Source organism: Nicotiana attenuata, chromosome 3, assembly GCF_001879085.1.
Source record: "Nicotiana attenuata strain UT chromosome 3, NIATTr2, whole genome shotgun sequence".
In the NCBI taxonomy this organism is placed as follows: domain Eukaryota; kingdom Viridiplantae; phylum Streptophyta; class Magnoliopsida; order Solanales; family Solanaceae; genus Nicotiana; species Nicotiana attenuata.
Window position 1 is genome coordinate 67,544,022 of NC_031991.1, and position 13,499 is coordinate 67,557,520.

Below are 13,499 nucleotides of genomic sequence, written 5' to 3' on the forward strand. Positions count from 1 at the left end.
GTGTGAAGAGTTTGTTTTGAAAAAGGCTAGCTGCTTTTACTTCTTTTGATTTCGGATGATTCTGGCTTAACTAGATCCGTGTTGGAGTCTAAATGCATCTTAAATCCTAATCAAAAAACATAAATGCTACTTAATAATTACTCCATTCATTATACTTTAATTGATTTTTTGGTCTTTTCTTTTACGATCAATGATATTTAATTTTTTTCATATATCAAGAAAGAATTAATTTATTTTTTTCTAAGCTGTCATTGAAATAAAGTACCTAGGAGTATTTGTTATATTTTTAATGAACAAATGAAGGGTTAATATGATCTAAAAGTTGAATTCCTTAATATGCAAATGGATAGGAGGAAGTACTACATCATCAATAACGTCATAATCATTTAGAGTATTTTTAATAAGACTCTTGTCATTTTCAGAAAAGTAGCTTTTTTTAATGAAAAAGTTGGCTATCAAAAAATGTTTTCAATGAACTATTTATCCCATGCGAGTGGGAGTTTACTTTTAATTAACACTTACTTCAACTATTATCCAATTTGCCAATAACATATATGATGTTTTTCTATTAATTACCATTCATAAAACAAACATCAAAAAATATATATCAAGAAATTTATTTTCCATCAGAAATGACTTCCCGCGATGTTATCTATTAAAAAAAATTGATCTATTTATTTAGTGTGAACTCTCAAAGGTAAAAAAAAAAAAAAAAAAAAAAAAAAAAAAAAAAAAAAAAAAAAAATCTCAAAGGTAGATTAACAAAATCTTGCTAATAAATAGAGTAATAAAATTCATCTCATCCACTAATAAATTCCCCCCTTTTCTCGTTCAATTACTGAAGTCCTACCCCCCACCCACCCCCCAAAGGTTGTATGATCCGATCTCATTCATAACAAACACCCCTGTAATTTATTACTGTCCTTAAAAGCACAAAAATCCCCAGTCTTTTTGTTCCTTTTTGTATATTTTTTTTTCATTTGTTTCGGTGGACCAACATTTAGCCAACCTCCAATTCCTCCGCCGTGACAAAAAGAAAGGATGAAGAAAGCGACGGTGAGAGCCGCCGTGGTTGGCGCCGCAACGGTATGTGCTGTGGCGGCATTAATAGTGACCCACCGTACGCGCAAATCTAGCAAATGGGCACGTGCTATGGCTATTCTTCGTGAATTTGAGGAAAAGTGTGGGACCCCTGATGCTAAGCTCAAGCAAGTCGCTGATGCTATGACCGTCGAGATGCACGCTGGACTTGCCTCCGAAGGTGGTAGCAAGCTCAAGATGCTTATCACCTACGTCGATAATCTCCCCACCGGGTATGATTAGATTACCGGTGATTATTTGTCGTTAATGATTGCTGGCATTAATTCATTGGTTGGAATTTTTTTCCTTTTTGCTCTTTGAGTTGAAATCTGATTTTTTTTTAATTGAAGCTTAGATTCTTTCAGCTTTTATAGATTTGGTGACCATATAGATTTGACTATCCTGTGTTGAACCTAATTGTCAAATGTACTGTTTCATAGCGTTTTGCTCTAGCATGATCCCAGATTAAGTTGTAGGATTATATTCGTAATCTCTACTTAATCGGGATATGATGAGGAGGGTGTGAAATGTATTAAAGATTCAGTCTTTTTATTTATGGTGGTGGTAATCCGGTCAGCTGGTGCACACCTGGGTACCTGCTACCATCCACCGGCATAGGTACTGGTAACTTTGTCCACTAATTCTTAAGCAGATGGGAAGAAATGAGATTTGAATATGAGACTTAATGGTTCTCCTCCCACTTCATTGACTACTACGCCACACCCTTGGTGCAAGATTCAGTTTTTCTTATTGTTTGTTCTGTATTATATGATAAGTACGATGGAGTATATAGATATCATTTTTACTTGAAGTTGCATTATGGAATTCTAGGATACTTTTATTTTCTTGTTTTATTCGGCTTTACATGTTCTCTGTGGTTTATTAAGCTATTCGTTGATGTAATATGTTGTTGAGAGAGATGTAAGCTGGCACATTGAGCATTTTTATTAGAAGCCGTTAACATGATTTAACTGAATTTATCTCCAGTATATAATTACTCCTCAAATTCCCTGGACATATCCCTTAGTTGAATTTGACATACAGGGCAATGGGCATTATCATTGCAATGTGCAATATGAGGTCAAGTAAATTTCTTTTCAATGGTTGTGACTTGTGATGTGTGTTTTTGCAGCTATCATCTCTCTCATTAATGACTGTTTTAGTATTCTTTTGAAATAGTAGCCAAAGTATACAGCCAAGTTGTGCTGTGCATAATACTTCTTCAAGTGGTTTAACATGTTCTATATAGTGACTGGTATAACACTTGATAAATCGAGGATATGCTAAATGTTTGTTTTATCAATACTATTTTTTTGGTTAAGAAGTTTGTTTCATCAGATTTTTTTAAATTTAGTGATGAAGCCGGCGTCTTTTATGCGTTGGATCTTGGTGGAACAAATTTTCGAGTATTGCGAGTGCAACTTGGTGGAAAAGATGGTGGTATTGTTCATCAAGAATTTGCGGAGGCATCAATTCCTCCAAATTTGATGGTTGGGACTTCAGAAGTAAGTACTCGTCCTGTTGAGATTTTGTTGCCCGCTATATTGTTTAACTACATTTTGAGCTCTTATAGTTGACATGATTTCAGGCACTTTTTGATTATATTGCGGCAGAACTTGCAAAATTTGTCGCTGAGGAAGAGGAGAAATTTCAGAAACCTCCTGGTAAGCAGAGAGAACTGGGTTTCACCTTCTCATTCCCAGTAATGCAGACTTCAATCAACTCTGGAACTATTATGAGGTGGACAAAGGGCTTCTCCATTGATGATGCGGTATGCATCGCCCTCACTACTTTGCATTTCCTGTTTATCACAGTTCCTTTTAGAGTCAATATATCCATATTAACCTTTAGTGATTCGTCCCACGCTTAGTTCTAGCCATCCACTGTCTGCCAGCTTGGTTGTGTTCTTTCCAATTTGGTTTCAGTATTTCTACTAGTTCTGAAGAAAGATTTAAAAAAAATGGTTTTCCCTACTGATTTACTTTTCAAATTATGTGTTAGGTTTAGACGCTAAGATATGATTGGCCTGAAAGAAAACTTTGATACTAGAAATTTTAAGATTTCATCACCCATTTATGGAAGCAGTGTTATTAAAGGCACGGATGAGAGCTGAAACTGGGTGCAATGAAAGTTTGGCGCTCGCCTTGCTTAGACAGCTTCAATGGAAGCACTATTGAATGTAGTATGAAAAAGCTAGTCACTAAATTTGAATGAGAAACTTAAGATTGCATCTTTCCATCTGAATCAGAAACTTCAAAACCATATTTTTTTTGTTCAGTTGATGTTCACTTAACTGGAAATTCCAGTTCCATAACATTTCCTTTGTTTTCATTGTTATTTTTTCTTTTGTGTGTGTATAAGTATGTGCGTGTGTCTATAAATACATAGATATACACACGCACACAAATTGCTAAAGCGGGCGCTTGAAATGCCCTTTGCGCATAAAATACCAACAGATCTTGGTGCTTTTCTGCAATTTTTGCTTTTGACAATACTAAATGGAAGAGAGAGTATAGTTTTCTTGTTCTATATATTCTTTATTCAAAGATTAAGTCCCTCATTTGGTTAGTCGGTAGAATCAACAAGTGCCGCATCAAATATGCTTCCACTGGATATATCATACTCCTGCTATAGACAACAGCATATAACTTAATGTCAGATGAATGGTACTCAATTGTTTCCAATACAAAAGGAGTAGAATGATCATATAAGTTGCCAGCAGTTTATGTTCAAATTAATAACCATTATAAAACCTGATAACTATACGCTGAGAAAAATTATTAGATTTAACAAACTGCAGAGCTAAGCTTATGGTAATTGCTTGGACATAGGTTGGCCAAGATGTTGTTGGAGAACTCACAAAAGCTATGAAAAGAAAAGGCGTTGATATGCGGGTCTCAGCTCTGGTGAGTTTATATGGTGCCACGGAGGAATATTATTCCATTTAAATAGTGTGCGAGGAAAAAAGATTTTGATAGCACTGCTTATCAGAAAAGCACGTTAGTGCTGCTTAGTTGTAAAGTATTGATTTTGACTTCTGTTTTAATGGAAGGTGAATGATACTGTTGGTACGTTGGCTGGTGGTAAATATACACACAACGACGTAGCTGTTGCTGTTATCTTAGGTACAGGGACCAATGCAGCTTATGTGGAACGGGTGCAGGCAATTCCAAAGTGGCATGGTCCTGTGCCAAAATCTGGTGAAATGGTTAGGATGTGTTCAGTGACTTGATCTTCTTTTCTCTCTGATACTGCAGCAGGAGTAGTTGTTAAATGCATCCTGTGTTTCTTTCTAGGTTATCAACATGGAATGGGGTAATTTTAGGTCATCCCATCTTCCGTTGACACAGTATGATCATGCGTTGGATACTAATAGTTTGAATCCTGGTGATCAGGTGATTGTTTGTCTGCTCCTATAACTTGTAATAGTAAGCTTGCTTTATGTTGCGACTAATTAGATGTATCTGAAGAATATTTCTGTTCACCCTAACAGATATTTGAGAAGATGACTTCTGGCATGTACTTGGGAGAAATTTTACGTAGAGTTCTGCTCAGGGTGGCCGAAGAAGCTGGCATTTTTGGTGATGAGGTCCCTCCAAAGCTCAAGAGTCCATTTGTATTGAGGTACTTCTTTGTAGCTTCAGAATTGTCGATTAATTATCCTCTAATGCAAATTGTATTATTAAATACCTAAAAAGCTGATCTTCACTAGTTCTCTCGGTAAATTATAACATGACTTGTGTTTCGTAGTATTCATTTCCTTCATGCTTAAGGAGCTTATCACTCCTTTCTTGGCTTTTCGAAGTTCCCTAGAGGCTGTACAGAGCTCAAGGGCTATATTTTCAGCTAGCTTGGGAAATCCTTTTTCACGTCTCTCTCTAATCCACTGATGCATTGAACTGGTAATTAGATAAAAGCCTTGCAAGTCAATGTCACTTGCTCTCTACAACATGTCTGGGTACTAGTAAGTAAGGAGTGTGAAATATGCCAGAGCTAAGATCGATTCAGAAATCCTTCAGTTAACTTTACTTTCTAATTCACTTGCTTCTCATGCCTTTCTAGTTTCCTTGAATCCTTGAAAGCGTCTGTTTTGTTTGTTTGTGCACATTCATACAGCTCCAGTGATTAAAACGTAAAACAATATGCAGGACACCTGATATGTCTGCTATGCATCATGACACATCATCTGATCTGAGAGTGGTTGGTGACAAGCTGAAGGATATTTTAGAGGTAGATATTATTGCTATTCAACACTTATCTAAATAAAAAAAAGGTTATCTTTCATTAGTGTCTTTATATATAACCGTTTAGGAAAAATAGGGATCTTTAAAACAAATTGGCACTTATTAGTTTCCTCATTGCTCACGGGGTATGGAATACACTGTTATTTTGCCTTGTCGAATAACTTGCACGAGAACTATATCACTTTTTCCTGTCACTCACATTGAAACAAAGGCTGGAAAGATTTGAACGATGGATAGATTTTCTTTGCTGTGAGAAAAAAACTGAAGAAGTATCAGATAGTGATGAATCAAATGGAAACTTTTGTTTGCAGTAATCACCTAGGAGTTCTACCCCTAAGATAGCGCCAAATTACACATGATATATGTGTAACACAAAATTATCTGACAAAAGTGCTTTGTCATAAAAAATCAATAACTGCAGAAGACAAGTGAAACTCACTTTTAAAGCACCCAACTTAAAGCTTTCAGAAGAAAATAATCACCATTTTAATTAGTATATTCAGAAAAGAAATATTTGATACATACTTTTGTATAGGTTATCTTTTAAGCTCTGCACAAAAATAAAGGGAAAAAAAGCTCTTTTGCAAGATGGAAAGGAAGAACATTTGAAGGTTTAAGATAGCTTTCTTGAATTGTTATAATATTTCCTGATTCATCCATAATATCGTAGAATTATCCACGAAATAAGACAAACAGATCTTTTCCTTGGGATATGGAAAAGAGATTTGAGATTTATTGATAGTTGTTCTCCATCAACGACTGCTTTAAATTTTGCTATAACTTTTACTTGATCATATATTTTCATATCACCAAACATGAATTCACACTTTTCTTTATTCTGCCATTTAGATATCTAATACCTCCTTGAAGACAAGGAGATTAGTCGTTGAGCTGTGCAACATTGTTGCAACACGAGGGGCAAGGCTTGCAGCTGCAGGTGTATTGGGCATCTTGAAGAAGATGGGAAGGGATACACCTAGGCAAGGTGGTCCAGAAAAGACGGTTGTAGCCATGGATGGCGGATTGTATGAGCACTATACAGAGTACAGGACGTGCTTAGAGAACACTTTGAAGGAATTGCTAGGAGATGAATTGGCGACAAGCATTGTTTTCGAGCACTCCAATGATGGTTCTGGCATTGGTGCTGCTCTTCTTGCTGCCTCTAACTCAATGTACCTTGAAGATAAGTCTTAGCAGTGATCAAATCCCTTTCTTGCTAGAGGAAACCACCTTTTACTCTTTATATTTTGCTCTCGAGCATTTTCTTCAATTTTTCTCCGGATTATACCATCAAGTATATTTAATAAATTTTCCCAGTACCTTTTTATCTCTAGGAAATTTTTCCTAGAAATGCCTACACATCTGGCATACCTTTTTTAGTCGCTCTCAGCACTGTTGGTTCTCTCTTTAATCTCTTTTTCATTTACTTTTGAAATCAAATTAGTAGGCATGCCTGTTTAGCCTGCCATGGATTAAAAATGGTCGTTCTGTCCTTTTCATTTCCAGTCATCAGCAATTTTCTTACTATTTGCTCTCAACTGCCTGTAATAGCTATGGGATTTTCCAAATGAAACAAATGGAGTGACAGCAAAAGCAAGCAAAATCTTTATTGATGTTACACAGAATAAAATTGTGGCTCAAACCAATTTAGACTAATTGGTCGTTTTGATAAAAATTTAATTTACTTCAATACTTTACTGAAAGCATATGGAATTTTAATTACCAAATCTTCTTTTTTGATAAAGCTGGGGATGGCTGGCTTGCACGCATTCCAATAATTCAATGCAGAGGCGGATTTAGAATTTGTTGAACATGGGTGCACCAATAAAAAAAAACTATGGAGTGGGAATTGATCCATGTTCCTCAAGGCAAATAACCCAATATTCAACCAAGAAATACCTAATTTGACGGTAAGACCATGGATTCACGTGCCCCTTAATTGGGACAATAGATCCGCCCCTGATTCAATGTGTATCGTAATGTATTTTTATCAAGGAGGGCAGTCAGGGTCGGAGAAGGGCAATGACTCATTCTTAGTTAGAATGGGATTCCAACTCAGCACCTTTTGAGTGAGATTTTGAGAAGAGTTGCTCTTTGGAGAGCACAGTACGATGAAAGTTGTAAGCTGTGTTCGGGGGGGAGTTATTGTCTATCGTTGGCCTCTATGGTAGAATCAGTCGGGGGACCTGAGAGGCGGTGGTTTACCCTGCGGCGGATGTCAGCGGTTCGAGTCCGCTTATCTCCAACTCGTGAACTTACATGTATACTCCTACGTAATTGTACCCACCAAGAGTTGAGGCAAATGGGCAGTATTCACCCAATATTGCCTCGGCTTGAATTCAAACCTTGATTTTTGAGGTTATTATTCCCTTTTTTTCACTCCAAGGTCACTACTTTGTTGTCTTTAGAATGTTGGGGTCATCCAATACTTTTTTGTAAATTCGGACATTATTTCTTTCATTGTAAAAAGTTTACGTGTAAGTAGCAACAAATTACAACTTGTATAGTTAAATTATTTGGAAAAATTTATAGCCAGAAAACTGTCTTGATTACCCAAAGAGGTAATATGAAACAGAATAGAGAGAGTATATTAGATCTGTCAATATTTGCAGCAAGGAACGGGAATAGTAGGTAGGACAGGGAGGAGGATGTAGCATTTCAGCTAATAAGGGTTCAACTACCTATAACTTTTTTTTTTTTTTTGATGAAGTCAACTACCTATAACTTTCAATACAAAATATAAATTTGTACTTAAAAACCTAATAAAATCTCGGCATATATAAAATTTGAACCCATAGTTATAACAGTACAATGAGTCAATATTAAATATCTTAAAAGTCGAACTATTAAATTTAAATCCTAAATTTACGCGTGTCTTTAGTAAAGGCTAGCTCCAAACAAGTTGAGATCAGCTATTCGGAAGCGGATAAAAACCCGTGAACAGGTGGGGAAGGAAAGCATTCGGCATTTTCACCAGCTGACACTGATGACTCATGCTACAGTAAAAATGTCAATAAGGGAATTTTCAGCAGCAGTGGTGCGCGTATTTACCCACCAGTATTCACTGATTTAGCTCAACGACAAAACCTTACATCATCTTACTTTGAGTGGGTTATTTCAATATAAATTTAAGAATTAAATGTATTCCGTACTAAATTAAAAGTAGTAGCTAAAATTAATATTACCCTTAATCCTGGAATATTATAATTTTCAACCAAGTGAGACCAGTAAAGCCTAATCATTTTACACATATAACTATGTATGTCCAGCATAATTATGATGTTAATTGCAAGTTAGGCAAATCAAGGTTAATAGTTTGCTGCTAATTTAGTGCTAATCCTCAAGGGAGAGAACGAACGGTTTACATTTAATTTTATAAAATTGCAGAAATTAACTAGAGGTAGCACGCATCTCTTAATCCTATGGATACAAAAAGAAAGCAATATTCATTTTTTGCCTTCCAAACACAAATATTAGCAGCAAATATTCATAATTTACATAAAACTTTTTGCTTCTACTACTTCAATAATAAAAATAAAAAACTTTCCAATTCCATGCAAAACAAGTCATTCTCTTCTTAGATACGGTGATTCTCAAGATTGCGCGTTAGATCAAATCATTAGGTCAGCTAATTCTGCTTATTTCCACCTGCAAATTAAAGCCACCAATCTTAATTTCCATGTTTAGTTTGGAGCACAATAATTTTATAAACAAATCAAATTAATTATAGGCAAACACAATTTGAAACTCACGAGTAAGAGTGGAGAGGTCTGAGCTTTTCAACACACGCAGCCTTTTCACAGTAGACACAAACATACTGAAAATGTCACAAGATTTGATATTATAGAACAAACCGATAAAACAACAAGAATAAATAGCAATCTTGAAGATTAATAATAGTTGTGTACTGTAGGGGTAAGTTATGCGTATACACTACCCTCCCCAGACCTCACTAATAAAATTTTAATGGGTCGTCTGCTTGGCAAACGAGTCGATTATTCATGACATTCTGTCATTATCGTGGGTCCTTCACTTTCATTACATCGATGTGGATTGCCTCTTTAGCAATAGAACTTTTCCAAACATTTGTAATTCGTGGTCTAATTAGACAACATCTTGTTTCGAAGATAGGAGTTGCCAAGAGTAAAATGCGAGAAAAAGAGCCGATTGTTTGAAAAATCCTTTAAGAAGTTATGCAAGGATTGTTGTTGCTGTAGTATTATAACCACTAACCAAATGCCATATCAGAATTCAGAAATGGGTTTCCATTATTGGTGCACTATGTCATAAACATGCATTTTAACACTAAAAAATACTCAATTATTGTCCTATGCATTTCTATTAAGAGCCTAAGAATTCTTCTACACTAAAGATACAAAGATTTCAGACAGAAAAAACGTGCAGCTAATTGTTATCCATATAAATTATACTAGCATTAAGATCTAACAACAGAATATTAAAAGAGAATCAGATCTATAAGATGGGAAATAAGATGCTTACTGCCAAGGAACATCCCCAACAAGCATTCTGTCACCTTCATTATCCTCATAAACAAGCGTATATTCGCCACTTCCGTCCAATAATCCTCTTATCGCTTTCTCTCCTTCTTCCTTCTTCTCTTTCCCACCACCAGATTGATCACTTTGAGCTTCATTAACACAACACCAATACATAAAAGTTAGAATTTCCAGTTCAAGACCCCACTTCTTAAAATAAAGGACAACCTGACGCGCTAAACTCTCGCTATGCGTGAAACAATGGCGAATCCAGGAATTGCATTTAGACTATTCCAACTTGAAATAAGTAAGTAAAATCTCTGATAAAGGATATTCAATATACGTTATATACCATTAAAATCTATATTTTACCTATAGCTACAGCGTAATTTTTCGATGAAGGGTGGTAAGTTGACAACCCTTAGAGCTACGTAACAGGGGCAAAGGCCAGGGGAACGGCCGGAACAAGGGTTTATTGTACGCAGCCTTACCCTGCATTTCTGCAAGAGGCTGTTTACACGATTCGAACCTTTGACCTCCTGGTCACATGGATGCAACTTTACCAGTTACGCCAAGGCTCCCTTCAGCCCGCTTCTTAAAATAAAGATTCTAAAATTGAAAGAGTTTACTTAATATATGTCAATACATGTTATAGCAGGTTCCGCATTTTCAAGATTATATAAGTTTTGACTTTTACCGGTCGATTCGATATATATAAGTTAAACTCTAAAAAGAATATAGTAATAAATTATTAACCTGCAAGAAGGCCTCTAAAGAGTTCATCAACAGCAGAGGAGAGTTTATCATAGCTGTCATAAGCTTTGAGATCTACTTTCCTTCCAATAGGAATACCATCCATATTGATCTTAACAAATAATCCTTTCTGACAAATTTCCATTGGTTTTTTGTTGGCATCACTCTTATTTGGGACCACATTTTGTGACTCAGTCACAGGTTTCAAAGAGCTGCTGCTACTTGCAATATTCTTCCTAAATGAACGAATTGGAGGCCAACCCACCACTGGTGCTGGTGCTGGTGCAGTCCTATTTTTTAAAGAATTAAACAAGTAACACCAGTTAGTTCCAAGAATAAAATTGTTACTATTATCTGGAACTTGTAAATAATTAGGATAATAAAGGCCAGCCAACTTTAAATTATTTTATATAAATAAACGCCGAAAGCAAACATTGGGAAAATTAGAGCATCACAACAAGCTAGAGATGTGTGAAAAAGAAGAGTTTAATTCTATGTACGTTATATAAGTTTTTGAAACCATCAAAGTACAATAAATAAATCGAGTGATAACTTGCTATAACCCGTTAAATTAAAATGAATTGCGCACAATTAGTGCTATGCGAACATGTATAGATGTCTAAATCGTTCGTTAAATTGACCTATAACAACATGTGACTAATAACATGCTATAACATGTAACATATAACTTAAATCCAAAATATTATTCTAAAATAAGGAAAGAATTGCCTAAATTTCCGGGTAATCAAAAGTTGTGTACACGGAACTATGTTATAGCACGAAAAGGATATGTAACAAACAAAAAAGAAACACGGCTCTAATATGATTCAACATTTTTGTACCATATCATAAAAATGGTTAGGCACTGAGAAAATAAGGCACTATTTGTTGTTTGACTGACACAATTAAACGAAATAAATGTTAGTACTATAAATTTGCTTTCTTTTTTTAAAAGATGAAGATTAAAAGCAGAGACCAACTTTCAAAAGTAGGTGCAATTAATGAACTGAAAATAAATAAAAAATACATTGTACTGATCTGCAAATCACATTACACTAGAACAGACAAATATTACAAGGTGAAATGAAAGCATTTTGTGCATAGGACCACAACAGCACCTGACATGGAGTGTAATAGTGAATATCCTCTGTCAAAAAAAAAAAAGTAAAGTAAAAACAAATAAAGGGAGCAAAAAGCTGAGTTACCTTTTCTGAGCACTGTTGGGGACAGGACCTGTTTTTGTAGCTGGTGAAAATGCCTTCTTTTCTGCATCATTTACTGTTTTAATACAACCAGCTGTCTGTAATGATTCCTGTGTCATCACACTCTGTTTCTGTGGTGTTGATTGAAGCTGAAGAAATGAAGAAAACTTCTGCTGTTTAACTTGGCTTCCATTGTTGGTACTGATATTGTAACCAAAAGGGAAAAGGGTTTCATCCTTTTCTTTAGACCAGTCTCCGTTTGGCGGACCAAGCCTTAACTCGAGCTTTTTCTCCTCGTTTGTTGAATAACCTTCCATTTCTTTAACTTTCTTATATATATTCAACGTCAATAATAATGAAATACAAGAACAAACTCCGTTTGATATCTACCTAAGTAACTTCCTGCATAAAAGAAGAGAACATCATGTTTACAAGAAATTTACGTTTAATAATAAACTATGGTTAAAAACATGGCAAAAGGTCATGGAAAGTTGAAGATCGTTGTTCTAAATACCTTGAGTTTCAACCAAAGCTTCAAGTAACAGAAACCCACATATTGATAGAGAAAAATACTGTGTATAAGTTCTCTGAAACCAGATGATCTAATACAAGGAACCCCACAAAGACAAAGAAAAATAAGACAAGAAAAGGATGAAGAGCTATTATATCTGGTGATGACTAATATATTTTCTGAGAGTGAGAGTGGGTTTTATCTTGAGAGTATTCAAGACTGAAGAATAGAGTTAATAGAGAGAGAGAATAGCAGAAGATGTATATAAAAGGAAGCAAGTAATATAAGAGGGAGAGTTATGTATATAGGGAATAGGGGGGGGGCGGGGGGAGATTCTCTACACTAAAAGGAACGGACCCAATCCTAAAAACAGCAAACGGAATTGTAGCAAAACTCACGCAACCACAACCCCCCAAAACTTTTTTTGTTGTATTTTGTTTGGTTCATTAAGCAAAGCGTGCTGTGCTGACCACCCTTTTTTTTTACCTTTTCCCTCTCTCATATATGCTCACATACACACATTTAAATAGCACCGGCTAGCCAGTTTTTGGACTGGTAATTAAAAAAAGTCAGTATTTATAAAATTATCGAATAATAGCCACTATTTTACTGCAACACGAAAAGTTCCAGCATAATATACTGGAGATAAGTTCCAGCATAATATACTGGAGATTGGTACACCTATGTATGAACTACCAGTATAATATACGGGAGATTGAAGCACATGTGTATGAACTTCCACAATCTTATGCTGGACCAGTATATTATACTGGAACTTCAGTATTATACCGGAACTCCAGTATATTATGCTGGAAGTCTAGTATATATTATACTGGAACTTCAGTAGATTATGCTAGAATATTTTTCATATTTTGAACAGTATTTACGTTCAAATTTATCTTTACATGAAAAGTAACTAAATTTCGATTATTTTTAAAACTGTGACCGTTTTCAATTACCATTTGTAAATGTGGCTATTTTTTAATTTTAATCCAGTTTTGACTCTCTCTCTCTATCTTTAGAGCTAAAGAAAAAAAGAAAAAACTTTATCTGAAGCCACTTAGTATGACTCAACTCTACAGAAACCTATAGGATTAGCACACTAACCGAGACATACCCAAAGATCTTTTTAATTTAGTTAATTAATTACTATTAGTAAAGAATTCAGTAAACCCGCAGAAAGTCAAGCCTCACTAAAAAGAAGTGTGAATAG

The 13,499-nt window shown here is 35.3% G+C and overlaps 2 protein-coding genes across 2 annotated transcripts; one reads left to right on the plus strand and one right to left on the minus strand.

The window, feature by feature from the left end:
* On the plus strand, positions 850 to 6,816 carry LOC109223998 (hexokinase-1). Its single transcript, XM_019388530.1, has 9 exons — positions 850 to 1,313; positions 2,435 to 2,585; positions 2,669 to 2,851; positions 3,912 to 3,986; positions 4,133 to 4,288; positions 4,377 to 4,475; positions 4,574 to 4,704; positions 5,229 to 5,310; positions 6,174 to 6,816. The coding sequence occupies exons 1-9, from the start codon at positions 1,042 to 1,044 to the stop codon at positions 6,516 to 6,518; spliced, it is 1,494 nt and encodes a 497-aa protein (XP_019244075.1). The 5' UTR covers positions 850 to 1,041; the 3' UTR covers positions 6,519 to 6,816.
* Positions 8,627 to 12,571, minus strand: LOC109223999 (auxin-responsive protein IAA26-like). The gene is made up of 6 exons (XM_019388531.1): positions 12,290 to 12,571; positions 11,779 to 12,177; positions 10,577 to 10,863; positions 9,825 to 9,972; positions 9,077 to 9,141; positions 8,627 to 8,972 (listed from the first exon to the last, which is right to left on the minus strand). Exons 2-6 carry the CDS (start codon positions 12,090 to 12,092, stop codon positions 8,953 to 8,955), a joined length of 834 nt encoding a protein of 277 aa, XP_019244076.1. The 5' UTR covers positions 12,093 to 12,177; positions 12,290 to 12,571; the 3' UTR covers positions 8,627 to 8,952.